The following is an 18,257-nucleotide window of genomic DNA, read 5'->3' on the forward strand; positions in this document are numbered from 1 at the left end:
TCTATGTGCTCTGCCAGTTTGAATACAGGCAATACTTCACAGACAGCAGCCTGAAAAGGATTCCCTGTTTCCCAGGGAATGTTCCCCTGCTTTGTGGGGTGCTATGGAACAAGCAGTTCAACTGGGGAAGGAGAACTTACCTGGAAAATTAGAGATCTCTGAAAAAGCTGGGGGGGTGGGGAAGAGGATGACATTTAGGGTAATTGGTACACTGTCAGTGAAACTGAAAGTAGCAGGTCAAAGACTACTCTGTACATCATTTGTTGAATGTGAAGCATTTATTTATGTGAGCAATACCTTAACAAGTAGTAAAGTTGTACACTAAAGATATGTGGAAACATGTTTTTTCCCCCTATCCAACATACTAGTCAATTGAATCAGGGCAAGAACTATATTTCAGTCTCAGTTTAGAATCAACAAAACAGTTATTGAATTTCTGAAGCATAATTCTTTACAATGCACTAAAACAGACACTTCAGATCAAACTTGCTTCTTCCAGCCATGCTGAAGTTTTGCTTGAAGACCCTGATTAGTAGAAGTACAGAGTCAAAAAGAAAAGTTACAAGTGTTTCATTAATTACCTGCCCACAGTTGTAAACTATGTAAGAGCTTTAAATCTACAACTTAAGACAGACAGTTTTTTTTTTTTCAAGTTAAAGAATTAAAGTGCATATCAGCAGTTGTCTGGTGTCTATTAGCAAACAGCATAATGGAAGGAGCTCACCATTATCTTAGGTGTTTTTTTTTTTCCCTAATAAAAATAGCTTTCTGTGATGACTTTTTGAATTGTATCACTTCAGTACATTAGTTGATACAGAACATGTGGACTACTTCTGGAGCAGACATGTATTGGATTGTTCTACCCTCCAGACTAAGGAAGCTTGTTGCACAGACCTGAGTGGCTAGTGATTCATATGACTGGTTACATGTATACAAAATAAGTTAAACCCTGCCATCATCAGGGACTCGGGCCCACCTAAGGAGTCTGTAGAACTCATCCAATTTCCACTAAAGCTTGAAATGCAGGGGTACTTTAGACAAATATCAGGGCTATATTTAGCAAAAAGTAGATTAGTAAAGATTAACTGTACAGTTAAGTATAAAGCAGTCTTTTAAAAAAAACTTACAGAAATTACACATAAGGCTGTAGTAAAGTGCCTAGCAAGAATACAAAGAACAGTGTAAGCTGACAACCAACAACACTGCATTCTTGCTTCCATCACCTCTTCAGCAATTCTCCCATGTCCAAAAGATAAGTTTTCACTTCTGTTCACAAAATGTTTGGGAGCTTAAATCCAAAAATAGAGTCAAATCAGAAACTGTAACTTGGAGCATGATTAGCTCACTTTTACTGTATACTGACAGAACTGCCAGGAGCTCTGAAAAGCTGCTGACATTGCTCTTCAAATATAGCTCATGGTCATACTAAGCTCAGGTGCAGCTACTGTCCTCTGGGCCAGCTACATCAAACATTTGCACCTGAACTACCTCCATGTCTCTCTTTCCCCGTTCCCTCCTTTCATCAGCATATGTTTCCACCACTATGATGCCATCAGTTTTCTACTAGAGAGACAGCCTCTGGCTACATCAAAATTGCAGATTGTTTAGGGCTATTGTGCTTTCTAAACGCAAGTTCTGAGACATCGAGAAGATGCACGTTTCTTGATTCCAGATTCTCCTCCTTCCTCTACATAGATTCCCACCTCCTACCGAGAGCTCCCAGAGCTCCTGGACACAGGCAGGGAGGCCGGTTTCCTTCCTGTAGAAAGCCAAGTGTGAGATCTGTATTTGAGAGAGAGAAATCTATTTCCACTATGAATTTTGCTGGGGAGGAAATCTGAACTTCTAGTCTTTGTGTAAAAATACAGAGCAAGTTATATTAAAGCTGACTTTCAAGTCTACAGTAATTTTAAATGCATGCTCCATGACAAACTTCCCCCTGAATAACCATGTAAAACCAAGACTATACAGATAAGAGAATTTGAAGTGTTTGTTAAAAATATACTTCTTCTCTCCCCCCTATTTCTTGACAAGTTAGTGTTTAAATAACCACTGATACAAAGGAAGCTGACAGAACAGCACTGAATAAACAAACAAACAGCTGTGAAAAACTTTTGGTTGCTAGGTGGTTGCATCATGTAAACTGTATGCTACCTTCATGCTAGTTTAAAAGTGTTCTACATCAAGGAATCCATACTCTGGCACTTCTGGCAAGAAATGGATGTTTTCAGGCTGGTAAAATTTTGAGAAAAAAAGAGAAGTTAAAACCAATACCTTTATCCCCACTAGGGAAAAAAAAAAAAAAAAAAAAAAAAAAAAAGGCCATGTTTGTGTTCCAGTGGCTATCCATCATCACTTCAGTTGTCAATTTAGGAAAAAAGTTTTTTTTTTTTTTTTTTTTTTCTTTCAGAAATCTGTCACTTAGTCACAGTGCCAGTTTTCTAAAGAGGTTTGCTAGTCCATAGTAAACAACTGGAATCAGCATTGTGAACCAGCCTGGTAAGCAATTCAGTTTTGAGAACAGAAGTACTTTTCTGCTTCACCTGAACTGAGCTTAGCCTGATTTTTTTTTTTTTAAATGACTAGTTTTCTTATCCAGCCAGGTCAAAAGTGTAACTAAGTCCTCCTAAAGTTGTTTTCTGAATAACACAGATACTTTGCATTTAAATGTAAACACTGTGATACCATAAACATAGTGTATACGAAAGGCACAAGACAATTAGATTTGTGTTGCTGAAACTTCCTTGACTTTGAAAGTTGATAATATATGTTTTATTATCTGGCTGGTAAACTTTCATCGTAAGAAAGCTGATATCTCATAACATAATTGAAAGGGGTTTCCCATGTGCAGCAGTTTGGCTTTTTTGGTATTACAATCAAATGTCCATTGTCCTTTAAATGTAAATATCACAAGTTATGATAATAAGTCTCCTTGATTGTACTTCATTTCTTATTGCATAAGCCAAGGAATATTAAGTGTCTTAAAGAACAACTAAGAGGAGAAATGAGACAACTACTGATTAAGCAAACTAGGCTTTTGCAGGACAGTGCCCCTCAGGAACACAGGTTGGTTCAGAGCCTTTTTGAATCAAGTGAAATGTTAACATTCCTTTCCCTACAGGGATAAGGACTCCCAATGGGACAATAAAATCCCCCTTTCGTAAGGGATATTGTCCTGCACAGCTTTCATCAAAATCCCCAGTTGGCCAGGTTCATTTATATACTATCCATCTGAATATGGGCTTTACATCACTCCGCTTACAAGTGACTGACTGTAGCTAGTAGTAGATAGTACTCAGTTAACACAGGAGGGTTTTTTTTCCCCTTCTGTAACTTTGCAATCTATTGGTGGCCCATATCTGAGAGAAAAGGGAGCCTTTGCAATCATGCTTTCCAAATATAGTCTGATACTTCACTAAGGTTGGCTTATCTTCAAAAATAGCTTATCAAGTGCGCAAAAGAAAATAGTCCACCAAGCCACTCAATTATTCATCATTGACATTGATTGTTCTCCCACTCCATAAAGCCAGTAGTGCAAATACTTAAGTCACCCACTTGCAGCAATCTGAATTAACAGGTTAATTTTCAAAACCAAGGCAAGACTGATATGTTAGAAGGTTGCGTTTTTCTTGTGCTAAATATCAAAGTAAAACCAGCCACAGAATTTGCAAAATAACCTCGGCCCCCTTTTTTTTTTCATTTCATAATACTCAGAATTATCTTTTACCATTCAAGGACTGTAATTTTAAGCTGAAACATTCTTTCTGTGGTTCAAAAGTAGTATGTCTTGTTTCATGTTTCAAGCAGTGATATGGAGACAGCTAATTATCTGTCAGTTTATTTTCTGAGCACATCCACACAAGAGCAGACAGGAACGGTTGGCCGATAGGGCTGATTTTTGGAAGAATATATCCTCCTTCCAGCAACTGCTTTTTCTTGAACTGGAACAGAACAAAAAATTCCAAAAAATGTTTTTAAAAATGAAGAATACTTAACAATGGAATTATTGCAACAAGTCTCATCAACTCAAAGGAGATGGCAAATGATAGCTGAATAAAAATCATACACAGTAAAGAAGAGGAGCATATGAGACTTAACTTCACAGTTATGTTACTAATCACATAGAAGTGACCAAAAACTGACCACATAGTAAATTGGCCACTGGACATTTATAAAATCAAGTGAGCAATCTTCACAGTACTTACAGGTACCTACAGCATTAAAAAACAATTCTGTATTGCATTATTTTGAACTATAGCTGGTAGTCTCAGTTACTAGTCTTCTGGTTAACTATACAGATTGATCATATCCTTAGTTGGATAAAAATTCAAATTAGCAACACCTTTGCAGGAATGTGAGCTGTATTTTTCATGTCAAAGTGTGTTTGAGAGATTAGTTGGTTTTGTTATTGTGATTCAGTATCTTTAATAAAGTATTCTATTCACTGCCCAGGAGCAAATATAACTCAAAATATTGACAATAAAGGAATAAAGTTAAATGCAAGACAGCCCCAGGAAAAACACTGTAAGAGCATTTTCAGATAAGGGCTCTTATTCCTGCAGCTGTATCTCAGCTATATACATATATACAAACACACAATAATGTAGCTCTTTTGTTACATCTCCAGAAAGACTTAAGCACCACGTAGAAAAATCTCAGACACAGCTACGGGTACAAGCTCATGCCAGAGAAACTATCACTCCTTAACTCTTTCAAGCTGTCCGTACATTGGTCTGAGGCAAAACTGATTTCCAGGCCCCTCTTTAGGTGGCTTTACACTTGCTCTTTGGAACCCTTAACCTCCTCTGAAGGTGGTCTCCCTTTTCTTTTACGTGTGTGTGTGTGGGGAAATCAGTCCACAAATACAAATCTAATTATTACTTTCCCAGACTGGATTAAAAAAGTAGTTGAGATGTTTATCAAGCAAGATACCTTGAAAAAAAGCTTTTTACTCAAGAACAATCCACAGATCACAAGTAAGTTTGACATTCAAAATAATTTAAACAACAGAGTTTCAAGGAAATGTACACATTGTTCAAAGAAAGATTAAAGTTAACAAGTTGTTAAATGAATGATGTATTAGAGCTTTGAAAGCAGAATGCCAAACATGACAAAGCTAGTTCTAATTAGTGGTACGTCTGTAACTTTCATAATTTGATCCAAAGATCTGGTTTTGGGGGTTTTATTTATTTACTTATTTTTATTTATTTATTTATTAAGTGCTTTATTCTTGGATTGCTTTGTTCAAAAACACCAGCACTTGAGTGGTGATGACATGTAAAAGACATGAAACTAATAGAAGTTGAATAATTTATTCTTTCCCATAAGCTATTGTTCTGTTGAAGCAACTGATTGACTCAAAAAGGCACAGGCATGCCAGTTTATATTTTGAAAGAAGGGCTAGAAATGAGAGTTTAGATTCTAGGAAAAAAAAAAAAAAACCTACTCAGAGTAGTAAAAATTGCTGACACCAGCTGAAAATTTAATTTCTCATCTCTTTAATTGCATTCGACACCCACATTTTAGACTTATATAACCTGTTTCAGTACCAGTATCGTCACTGCTTGTAAATACTCCAGAAGCACCTATACAGGTATAAAGGTTAAATTATACTTTAAAAACATGACCCATTAAAAAAAGAAAAAACCACACGAAGGTTTAGTTTAAAATCATGTGCTACTGCCTCATGGTAACGAAATTAAATAAAGTTAAAGAGGAAAAGAAAACAGATCTTTTGTGCATTCTTCAAGTGGTAAGGAATCATGGAATAGCAGATTAAGCACACAAAATGTTAACATACCTTTCCTTTAATATTCAGATGTTTCTTTTAAGAGAAACTAGGTCTCATTTTCCATGGTTAATGCAGGATTGCTCATACCTTTAAAGACAAAAACCAATATTTTTAAATGAAAAGTCGTCATGTCATTTTTAGAAAACAATACATCCTTTAACTGTCCTAGTTTTGTTCCACTATTATTAAGTCTGTTCCTGTCATATGGCGATTACATAGCTTTTCACTAGTTGCAACAAGATACTGTCATATTCTGATATAAGTAACTTGTCTCCCAAAAGAAATATCACACTGAACCTAAGAGATAATCAGCATCTACTAGCATTACTCTTCTCAGTATCTCTTAGGCATCTCTTTCTGTAACTTGGAAGGATATGACAGCTTCATAAATGAAACTTTTTACGAACACGCATTTAGAATGCCAAGTTCAGTGGCACAGCTCTATGAAATCAATTTTGGTTCAAGAATATAAACCAAGTGACCTCTGTCATTTTTACACTATATTCTCCAAAAATAATTAATTACAAAATTAATTACTGCAGCATGAATAATTGCTTACCAACTTTGCCCTTTTCAGCCTTTGCACTAATTTCTGACCAAGACTGTGTATCAGTAAGAAGGTGGCTCTGGGAATCACGCAATGGCTTTGCAGGAAACAGGTGATTCTCACTGTAACACGATTGAAAAAGATCATGGAAATTTGGTAATTTCACATCATCCTACTACACATTTCAAACACTGTGGCATATGCAATATTTTCTATATCTTACCTTGCTTATTTTCTGATGAATCACTAAACTTATTACTACAAACGCTGCATTTTAGTTGTCACAAGTACAAGTGTAATCTAAAAAGCAACTCTAATGTAGAACTGCAAAACCATTCTTATTTTTTTCTTCAGCAGATACTATAAATTAATAAAAGAAATTTAACTCCAGATACACTCTACACATGTTCTCCTCCACTACAACAAATCTGACATGATAAACAGTGAAGAGAACATCTCTGAAATCTCTCGCCTAATCTAGGCTATGCTTCACTTTCCCTGCACCCTCCCATCATGATGCATGGACTTGCAACAGTACAAATACATGCCTAAATTACTGGCGTAACACTTAAAAAAATGTTCCAGCTGGATATTTCTTGTCTGTCAATAAACAACTAGCTGAAATTTAATGCATTTCTTTTATGAATAAAAGATTGTCAGCATGATTTGATTATCATTTCTTCATCACATAGTCAACATACTGTACTTACCACATATATCATATTTATAAATGTTGCTAAAAAGTCACAATATGGAATACTAAAGATATTATGACATATTTATTTAGTTTAAATAAAGTCTGTGTACTTTTCACACTTCAAAGACGCCATGACTGTGAAAGAGGAAGATTAAATTTAAAATTTAAGAAAATGTTTCCTATTATCAGCAGAAGCAAAACATGTGAATTTAATGTGCAGCTTCCTTCCCACTCCCTGCCACACACAACCGCTGAGGCCCAAGATTCTCCTAAGCAAAGCATCCTTCACCAGATATGAAGAAACAGACCTCCCCAAAAAGCCTCTCAAAATAATGCATATAGTTAATCAGTCTGCCTTGGAACTATCTCCTATGTATGCAGAACAAAATGCTACTGAAACTATTTAGGCTGGCTTAGCTGAATGACAACTTACTTAGCTCTTTTAAATTTTACTTTATTTCTTAACAAGAAACTCTTCATTTGTTTACCACTTTTAAATATGTTATATATGGTTCCATTCACATGTGCACTGGAAAAACAGAGTATCAGCTATCTGAAATATGTAACAATAAGCAGAAGATTACCTTTTGGATGTTGAATTAAGACCACCAGGTGTGGAAGCTTGCTCAGGATCTTGATTAACAAGGCAAGTTGGGAAAGAGCAGCCATCCCCTAGACTGAAAAATTCAGAATTAGCACTGCACTTACAAAAATGCTTTGCAGAATTGTTTTTGTCAAGTAAATTTTACAATATCTAATTTCAGAAAACTTAAAAAACAAAATCAAACCAAAACCAACATTCCTGTGGCTCCTGATCATTCAACAAATGAAGCAATCAAAACTTAACACATACCTTGAAAACACAGGCAGCAACCAGTATTTCTTCTCATCACCAAACACCTGCCTCAGATTTTTGCTGAAGCCCAAACTAAAACCATTCTTGTCCGTTCGATGACGAAATATGGGAGCTCTGAACACCTCTTTAAAAAAAAAAAAGTTGCATCACATTTCCTTGTAGGGTAACACATTTAAGTTTCACATCAGTATTTAGACAATTGCACTAATGAAATCATCATCCAAGAGGAAATGCTGTACCACTATAAATGATAAAGTTGGGTCACTCACAAAACCCAAAGTCACTGATACACTGTATTTGCAGAGGAAGTCCTGTGGCTGAGGAAGGGTGCAAGTCTTGCACTCTATCCTCTTCCCTAATCAAGGCGAGGAAGAGCAAGGAACTTAACTTTTTAAGAAGGACTGGTATATTATATGAAGATTTCACCATATAACTACACCACAGTTTTCTTCTGAAAGAAAAATCTACAGAAAGGGTCTACTACCTGAAGAGTAATGGAAAAGTAGAAAAACTTAACCTACTCTAGTAGCAAGACCAACTTTTCACACCCTGGAGTACGAAAACATTCTATATTTTTACAGCTACATAAAGAAAGCACTCTACTCACAGACCGAGATAATTCCCCATGGATGTCCAGTCCAAATGTCTGGAGAAAAGAGCTAAAGATAGCTTCAAGTGTTGCAAAGTGTGAGAAGCAGAAAACTCGTTCACTTTCCACCAAGTGACTGATAGCCATTTAATGCCCTTAACTGGCTATATATAGTAGGCAAACCATGTCCTGATGTACTGACAGCACAGCTTATACAAGCCCTTCTGGCATCATGCAGAGATTGTTGTTCTGTATTAAACCCTCAGCTATGAAATGCTGAAAATGACTTTCAAAGTGTAGGTATACATTAGTTATAAGGTGTTTTAAAGAAGGGGGAGGAGAAAATAGAAACCTCCTTTTAGACATCCATGTTAGGCTAGCAAAACCTCTCCTGGTATGATTTAAGCATAGCCACGCTTAAAGCTGTCATAGTTTAATTACCAAACTGTTACATGTTCAGGGCCTGACACGTAGAGTTACTTCCCAAAGTAAAATGAAAAGAAGAGATATAAATACATCTTTTTGAGTAGACTATGTACACAGAAAACATGGTATATTAACTGTGTGAAATTTAACTAGTTTTAAAAATGTACGATGATTTAGAAGTGTACTACCTTACAGTTACCATTGAACAAATATTTTTATACTTACATATGCACTGAAGTTGATAACTGTTTATGAACAGAATATTCAATTAATTCCTTTAAGCATCATTAAGAAAACTTTCTTCTCCACTTACAACTAGTTTGAATGATTTCTTCTGTTACTAATCTATAAGTTAATGTCCAATTTTTCAGACTTCCAAAGGAAGACACAAACCCTAGAGAAGTCTTGAAGTAAGCAAGCTTTCCTCCAATGATAATATATACAAACTTGTCCGATAATCATGGAAACATTCCAGGAGAACTGGAAAAAAAGACACTTTCACTTGCTTAGTCTAAGTCAGCTTATATCAACAGGAAAGCATTTCGAGATCTAGATGTTTTGACAAACATATCAGTAAATTGGTATTATTACAGTCCAGGATATAGTAAAGGACAGACACATAGAAATCTTTTGCTCCTCTTTTTTCTAGACCTGCGACCAGACAAATGTTCCTCGGTATGGTGGGAAATCCTGGCTTAACATTGGTATTAAATACAGTTATAAACACTCCCATAGTAAAGGCACAGGCCATCTTCTTTGAGGTTTTTAAAATTAACTCATAATGCAGAATCCTTTCTATGTATCTATGATGATGTGATAGACAGGACTTGCAACTATGAAATTGCCTTTTAGATCTCTGGGTTCATTTACTACTAAACATAGAAGCACTGCTTTAAAACCTGTTCACCTGCATCAGGTTCTTTTCTGACATTAACTCTTTGTCCTCATTCATGTTGATCAAAAATAACAATATCAGGGCCATAATATGTTTACAGCTTGTCTTATAGATCCTTTTTTTTTTCTTGCTTCCAGTGCAGGCAAATTTTTGGAATTACTAACTCTGCTTTTCGGAGCTTTTTAAAAAATTCTAACTGAAGTGAAAGTAGAAGCTGTGGTTCTCTAGGGCACAAGGAGGTTAGTAGCAGATGCCAGTAGACAGTATAAGGATGGGAAGGAACTGCTGCAGTCACTGCCCTGATTGAGACGTCACATCAGAGGCCTCCGAGACGGGATCTGAAGGCTGGGAATGCCAAGTGAGGAGCAGTTGTGCATGCATATATCAGTGCACGTAACATTTATTATAAAGTGATCTCAATTTTTTAAAAATTTGTTCAGCTTCTGTTAATGAGCTACAGATGGGAGAAGCTGAGAGGAGAGGATAAGTTCATTAATGGCTTGGCACCGTGGGGCAGGACACAAAAAAGCCAAAATTTCTGGGGAGCAGCGCCAGAACTGGGCAGTCAGTACTGGACACTGCCAGACTCAGGTTTTTCTAACCAGGATCCAGGGCCAAAGGAATACATAAAGGATTGCCCTCCTTTTCCATTACTTCCATACATATATATTTATTATTTATTTTTTTGCTATCAAACACAGAAGCATTATGTTTGCTTACCTAACGTAGACTTATTCTTGCTGACAAGCCAACAGTGATACCCAAAGAGAGAAGAAAGACTGACAGAAAACATGGCTGCGGCAAAGAATAAAAACATGATATGGAACTTGGCTTGAGTATCAGGAAGGCCATTCTAAAAAGAACGGAGAATTATGCTGTTAGAATTGGGAAAATAACTGTTTAACTGGATTATTAATAACCCTCTCTATCCAACCAAATTCAATTCTATGCAGACACAAACATACCATGCAGCAAGACCCTGAATAAATGCGCTATATACCTGTTATGTACAGCTGTCCAAGTTTGCTGACAGCATGCAAGTTAAAGAAACTGGCCCTTTCTTGAGACAGTAGAAATACTGACAAAAAGAATCTGAAATTTGGATCTCAATCTTAGTTATGTATTTTGAAGTGACTTCTAGAGAAGAATGAATTATCTTGTTTAATTAGCCTTCTCAGAATAGTTATGCTATAGCATAAATATCATTGCAAATCTAAGACTGTAATATCCTAAGCCATGAAACCTAACAATTGTAACAGTACAGATTTTTCTTGAAGCTTTTTCATCGTATACTATTAAAATAAGTCAAGTCAAAGCTATCTAAAATATAAATTCCCTTGTAAAGTGTTTTCCAAATGATTGCATACTTGTTTTATGCAGCTTCAAGATAATGTAGGAATAAGTGAAACTTCATAAACTATGATAAACAGGAGAAAAAAAAAAAGAAAGGGGACTACGATTATTAGCTGAACTTTTGTATCTTATATTAGGACATACTAAATTACAACATAAAGCCTCAGATCTGACTTCTTGCACAGGAGTAACTTCATATGCTTAAAGACAGTATGTAGATGTGTACTTACTGTCCAAAACTTGATAAAATACTGTAAATCTGTTGCAGCAATGAAAATGCAGTACAGTAGAGAATAAGCCAAGAAGAGAAGAAAAAATTTATAATTGGAGAATCCTACGCAGTTGTTCACCCTGACAACAACAACAACAAAAAGTAAAAAGGAAAATGGAATGTAAAGAAAGTTTCATTCATTGCTTTAGTCCAGTTTACAGTTAAACTCATTTACTCTAACAAAAGTTAGTATCAGTATGTAAACCAAGCTTGTGCCTCCTCTCTACCTGTGATGCTCCAGGCTACTGAAATGCATTTAGCTTCCACTCCTGAATCAGTATAGTAATTCCGACAGAAAAACAAACAAAAAAATCCCCACAACAACAACAAAACTTTAAAGATCTTTACAAGGTAATACCGCTTTATACAGTCTATTGAAATTAAATTTTGGCTTATTGCATGAAATATGTTCCCAACACATCTACTGTAACTGTGAACTGCAGTTACGGTTATTTTATTTTATTTTATTTAAGTTTGTAGGTAGGTTTAGGTATCCATGTGTTACTTTTAGGTATACTGCACACAACAGCTTGAAGAGTTGCAAGCCAAGATTTTGAATCTCGTTTGAATTTCGTGAGAATAAATGCAGTCTCATTTAATTCATATCCTCCTTTATTCATCATATTAAATAGTAATATAAACTTTTTCATAAGAGTCAAGAGTATTCATACGAGACCCTTAAACATATTTTCATTTATATTAAAAAATAAAATAAAATCAAGTAAACACTATTGTTGAAGCAAATGTTCCACATCAGTGACAACATGACAGCAAATGAAAGAGATGAAGATATAAATACATGTCCAAATGTTAAGACAAATCTTATTTTACCATTTCTTTTTATAGACTTCAAGTTTTTAAAGAATTTAAATATATACATAATAATTAGCAACTAGAATACACTGTCAAGGAGACATGATGAGGGTTCATTTAGGACTGTAGCTTCACTTTAGAGTCAATATTTTAAGTATTATAAATTTCAAAGCTGTATAAAACGTGTACTGATATTACATCCATCAAACAAAAATTTTGGAAAGCTGCGCATGGAAAGCTTCCTTTCTTTTACTTGGTTGCATTAAGAAGCTAACCAAAGTTAACAGTGCACAACTAACTTTGACAGAACTCTTGACAAGAGCTTGAAAAAGAAAAAATCCCAGTATCCTCTTTAATGATACTGCTGTCAGAAAAATTAGACAGTTAAGAGAAGGCTATGTCCAAGAAAGCACTTCTAAATTGAAAATAATTCTGAAAAACATAAGAAGCCTTGCTGAGTCCCAACTTCAGTTTCTTCCAGAAACGTAGTACAAGTTATTGCAACTATTCTCTTATTTAGGGAGATAGCGATGGTAAGGGCAGAATGCATAGTACTCAGAATAGGTAAAAATCTTAAAATATCAAATAAACTTCCACTGTAGCACACTAATCTTATTTATGGAGTTTATTATAAAACATTCCTATTGGATAAGTATTAAAATCAGCATCATCATTTGGACAGTTGAAAATCAATAGCTAAGTGTCTATATTAACTACAATTAAAGTAGGATTCACAAGATATTGTTCTAATAAAAAGTAGAAGACAAATGTTTCCAAGCTCTTTATGACTGTTATTGAAATGTAAGTTTACAATTCTCTACAGTAAAGTGTTTTTCCTAATTATATGTGTCAAAGTTAGCAATTCTGTGTAAATTGCAAGCAATTCAAACTCATGATTTCTATGATGAGCCTGCTTTACTTTCTTGGCAATTCTTTTATGACAGTTTTTACTTTATGACACTGTTTAGTATGAGGAAAAAAATACCAAGTGAAACATTATTTAGCAAAGATGAAATTTCTTGAATCAAAGACAGATTTCCTTCTTGTTCTTTTGTGCTACTGTATATGGTATATACATACAAACTTCCAGAAATTATCTCCCTCCTCTAAGTTTTGACAAAGCCCTGACTGAGGAGTTCTTATTGGAAAAGAATATTCATCAAAAATTAAAAAAAAAAAATTAACACCAAGGTTTTGCAGTTGTACTGCTTGAACATGTAGTATCAAATTATAAAAAGTCAATGGAGTTTAGATGTAAAGTCTAACATTTTTGAAAAAGATTTAAAAGTGATAAACATATAGACAACTTGCTAAATAATAGTGTTTTGTTGCAATAAAACATTTATTCAAAAGAACTTACCACGTGAGCAATTTGTTTTATAAATAACACTACAATATTAAATTGGAAGTATGAAAAGAAAGAGCTATTCCTGCCAGCTCAAGAGTGAGTTTATTAAAAATGCAAGGTGAAACTGTAATTGGCAAGGCACATAAGGTGATACAACTCAGTTAACAGAAAACATCACGGAATTAAGAACATGTTAAATTATTCTCTGCTAACTCAAAAGACAATGGAAATATGTTTCAAATGATTCCTAAGGTATGCATCTTGTTAGTAGCAGAGTTCCTATATATAAACCATACTTTTTCAGTGGTGCCTCAAGCCATCATATTCCTGCCTGCAGCTCCATCTACAATATGAGTATCAGGAGCACTAGCCTATAAGTTGCTAATGCTTTTATTTCTGTGTCACTTAAATCTTTCAGAGTAGCCAGAAGGCAATAAGCATCAAGTATTTCTATATATCACAGCAATTCTATTAGCACAGGAGGGATAGCCAAAATAAAGCCTCTGAAAACAGAAAATGTCCCCTCTCCCTAAATCCTTCTCCTAGCAGAATATTAAAATAATAATACCCATTACTGTTTCCTTGTTCCTCCTAAGCATCACACAGGTTCTTTCCTCCTCCTCTCCACCAAACCTGCTCCCACCAAAAAAAATCCAGCAGAAAAAGCAAAGCAGCATTTAATAATGTTTTTAAGGGGACTACAACTTACCCATTAAGCTGATTTGCACCCTTACTTTTGTTGGTAAAGTAGACCAGAGGATATTTCCCAAGGAATCCTTAAATACAGGTCTTTAAAGGAAACTTGATCAGCACCAGGTTTGCACGCTGCTGATACTGTTCAATAATTCAGCCATCTGAACCAAGCCAGCTTAAGAAACATGTTCCAGCAAAAGAGAACTTGGGAGCCTTGTCGTTATCGAGTCGCTTACTAATCAGAGACGCTAGAAAGCCCAAGAATCAGCAAAGGAAAAGAAGTAACAAATTTTTGATGTTTATCCAGCTGGCCATGTAAGAATGGATTTTCTTTTTTTTTCCTGAAGACGTTTCACAGAGGGGGGTAAAAAAAAAATCAGCTGGTCTTAATATGTAGTCATCCTCACTCTGTAATTCAATCTACGCAGTATTCCAAAATTGCTTGTCACTTTCATGGAGTTAGTTTTTCAGGCTGAGCAAAGAACTGTGCACATCTGCTTAAACTTAAAAATATAAAACAAAATAATACATCTTTTCTCAGCCCATTTCTGTTCCTTAAGTGAGAACAAGTACAAAAGAGAGAATTCTCTATCAAAAAGTGTTACATGTCCTTCAAGTGCCTATTCCATCTCTACCCTTCCTGTCTGCACTCATTGCTTATTAGATTAAAAACAATGAGCAGTGTATATACTCTCAAATTGGGCATGCTTGCGTTGTTTGGATACAAAAGGTCCACAATAGCTAAAGCAAGCAAACACTACTGAGAGGAAATTGGAATTTCTTTTTCTGAAAGACTACGCTCTAGTTAGATACCACTTTACTGCCCTTTTACATAACAATTAAGTGCTCAGTTTATGATTTGGTTATTTGATGCAATGGATTTTATTCTGAAATCTAAGTTTACCTGAAGGATGTGTTCTGCCTTCGGATAATACATGAAAAGCTCAAAACATCCCAACATAGACTGCAAAGCTTATGAGAAGTATGTAATTAGATAGTGTGACTAGAGGGATAGTTTTATCAGGGTACAGGGAACACCTGTTTTTCTTACGGTTAAAAAAAAATGCATTCAAAGTCGGGTGGGGAGGGAGGGTTGTTTGCTTGTGTTTCAAAGAAACACACTCCTAAGACTAAGCATCACCAAGTTTCACACACCAATATCCCTGCAGCACAAACTATGTAGAAAGCACCCCTATACTATACCAAGCCAAATATTTCTAGCAGTTGTATCTAACATGCAGCTGCAAAATAAGGGGAGATTATTAAAAATCACACTGCCTTATGTCAGAGGCTCTAGTCGAAACTAGAACAGGAGGAGCCTTCATCCTTTTCCTTCCCCTCTGCCCAAGAATCTGGTTTAAGGTCAAAGCAGCCTCTGGGAGCACCTCGCATTCACTTGTCCAGTGCGGGACACTCTTCTTTTCCGACTGGTTTAATGTGGTGAAGAACTGCCACCTAACACTCAATCCTGCTACCCTGGACGATTCCTGCTACTAAACAGTTACCTCTAATTACTTCCACAGGATATGTGCCAAGCTGAAATAAAACTAGTTACACATCCTGCCTACCCACCGGTTCCAAGGACTGCTGAAAAAAGCCAGGAACCCCCTGCACTGTGCAGGCTGATATGGCCACAAAGGGGGGAAAGGAGCAAGGTGGAGCAAGGTGGGGCAAGGGGTGTGGGTGTGGGTGGGTGGGTGTGTGCGCGCGTGCACAGAATGAAGAAAAAAAAAGAGAAAACAAAAAAAAAAAGAGAAAGAAAAAAAATCCACAGCAACTGAAGAGCTAACATGATGTTTCTAGCAAGCCCATTCAAGCTGTCCTGGGAGGTCAAGGAGATCAAGGCAGAGCCCTTCCCTTTAGTTTTAAACTTGGGTAAAATTTCATCATTCAACGCAACGCAACTAAGCCACAATAATACTCAGACGCAACGACCCTGAAGAAAAGACGTAATCCTTAACACAATTCCTTTTTCTTACTGAGCAAGTCTGCCTTATCCAAACTGTAGGAATAAAGAGTTACCAAAGGTCTAAAGACAAATGATATATAATCTTCTCTTCACATTTCATAACTAGGAAAAGAGGAGATAAGCAAATAATTCCATCTGTTCTGCAAGACCAATGAATTCACATAAACATCTAACTCAAGGAATAGTAAAGCATCACCTTCATAACAGACCCCTCAAAAATCTATTTTACCAAATCAGAAAGTTGAAAAAGGAAAGCATATAGTATACTCACCAAGGACAATGATGATCCATTTTCAAAATGCATCTTGAAAAAACAGAAGTCCAAGCATCAAAAAATGCAAGTAATGCCAAAAATTCAGAAGCAGTTATGTTTGCTATACTTAAATTAGTCAAGTACAGGTTAAGAATTACCTACATGTACTATCAGATATCTAATCTATTTAGCAAAGACAGCTATTTAAATTCACGTAATATATTTTACCTACAACTACTCAAGACGCTTGTTTTGTCAAGAATTTAGTGATATAAGAAAATCTGACCTACAACTTCAGCTTTAAGTTTTGTTCCTCAGTCTGAATAAAATTTTCAACTGTTGTTTATTCTCTAATGGAGATTTAGACACTAGACTAATCCAGTTATATATTTAGTGATGCAAATAAATGTATTTCCAAGTATCTGATATAGTTTTTATACAAGTATATACACACACACACACACACGCATTTTAAGAGGAACTTACCTTACGTGAAAAATCCAAAATATTTTTTGCAATTAATTAGTCTCCATTAATAAAAGGTGCACAAGAAATCGGATATAATCAAAGCAAGTGAATTTTGAGAAATAAGGACTTAGTTATTTTGCAGAATATATTATCTAATGAAATTCTGTAAATTTGACTCACATTTCATAGGATGACAGAGGTCATCCTTTTTTCCTACCCTACTCAGACATGAGATTGTGTTGTACGTGATGGTGGTTGCATTATAAGGTAGGAACAATCAAGATCCTCCTATCTTAAATCAGCTATTCTTTCAGTGCCTCTGCTATTTTGCTGTGCAATATGCTAAGTCTCTTCTGCCTCACAACAATGTTGCAAGGTTTGATTGATTACTGGCTGAAGAGTATTTGGTACAACCTTAAAAACTAAGAATACATCAGTGTTTGAGGAAGCCCCTTTTCTTGAAGTTAGGGATTTAAATCACTGGGGGCAAAAGCGGAGAAACATAGAGGCACGTCAGCTAATTGAGGGGACATCAAAAAGAGGAACAACTGAGGAAAGAAAGCGATTAGATTTCTGAGGAATCTGGAGGTGACCTTCCTTTCATGTTTCACAAACAAAACCTTTATATTACTGCTTCAGTGAGAAATGGGGGCTTCTTGGTTGTTTCCTTTTTAAAAATAAAAATCTTCAAGTTATCCAATGAAAAACAGGATATTATTACCTCAGATAAGATGTAAGTGACATCATGATTAGACTGAGATGGGTAGTGATCTTTATTCAGATTCTAACAAAAAAAGCAAATTTTTGTTTAGCAGCTATTTTTGGTTACATTCCTAAGGAAAGTTCTTTATTGAAATTCATAATTTTCAACCTTTAAATAAAGGATGCCTAAGATCACCTAATCCATGTTGGAATCAAGAAAGTAATCAAATTACAGTAAGCTACAGATTTTCTTTGAAATAAATAAATAAATCTAATGATAAAAAAATAAAAGCTTCTCTGTCCAGAAAAAAGAAACATTTATTCAAAAAAGCATTTATTAAAAATATTTTCTTACTTGTCGCATACAGAACAGTGATGGCAGCGATCTGGTTTCACAAGTTGGCATCTGTCACAGTATCTGATTGCTAAAGTAAAAAGTTCCAAGATCAGATATAAATACAGCTACACATTTTGATTCCTGAAGTCTGATCAAAAGTAAATACTCAGAAGCCCAACTCAGCAGAACTCCTAGTAAAGTATTTCAGCATAATCAGAAGCAACTGCAAACACTGGAGCACTCTGTATG

The 18,257-nt window shown here is 35.5% G+C and overlaps 1 protein-coding gene across 5 annotated transcripts in view; it reads right to left on the bottom strand.

Moving 5' to 3' along the window:
• Positions 1–256: 256 nt before the first annotated feature.
• Positions 257–18,257, bottom strand: part of ZDHHC2 (zinc finger DHHC-type palmitoyltransferase 2) — a 40,473-nt gene continuing 22,472 nt past the window's right edge. For 4 of the 5 annotated variants that reach the window (XM_064511099.1, XM_064511098.1, XM_064511100.1 and 1 more), the window contains 9 exons: positions 18,027–18,096; positions 16,520–16,552; positions 11,385–11,505; positions 10,522–10,654; positions 7,889–8,015; positions 7,620–7,712; positions 6,351–6,460; positions 5,801–5,878; positions 257–3,941 (listed from right to left, as the gene is read on the bottom strand). In XM_064511099.1, coding sequence (XP_064367169.1) covers positions 5,838–5,878; positions 6,351–6,460; positions 7,620–7,712; positions 7,889–8,015; positions 10,522–10,654; positions 11,385–11,505; positions 16,520–16,552; positions 18,027–18,096 — 728 coding nt within the window. In that variant the 3' untranslated portion in view covers positions 257–3,941; positions 5,801–5,837. The remainder of the gene's footprint in view (positions 3,942–5,800; positions 5,879–6,350; positions 6,461–7,619; positions 7,713–7,888; positions 8,016–10,521; positions 10,655–11,384; positions 11,506–16,519; positions 16,553–18,026; positions 18,097–18,257) is intronic. The other variant, XR_010389057.1, reaches the window with a different exon arrangement.

Source organism: Dromaius novaehollandiae, chromosome 4, assembly GCF_036370855.1.
Source record: "Dromaius novaehollandiae isolate bDroNov1 chromosome 4, bDroNov1.hap1, whole genome shotgun sequence".
NCBI classification, from domain to species: domain Eukaryota; kingdom Metazoa; phylum Chordata; class Aves; order Casuariiformes; family Dromaiidae; genus Dromaius; species Dromaius novaehollandiae.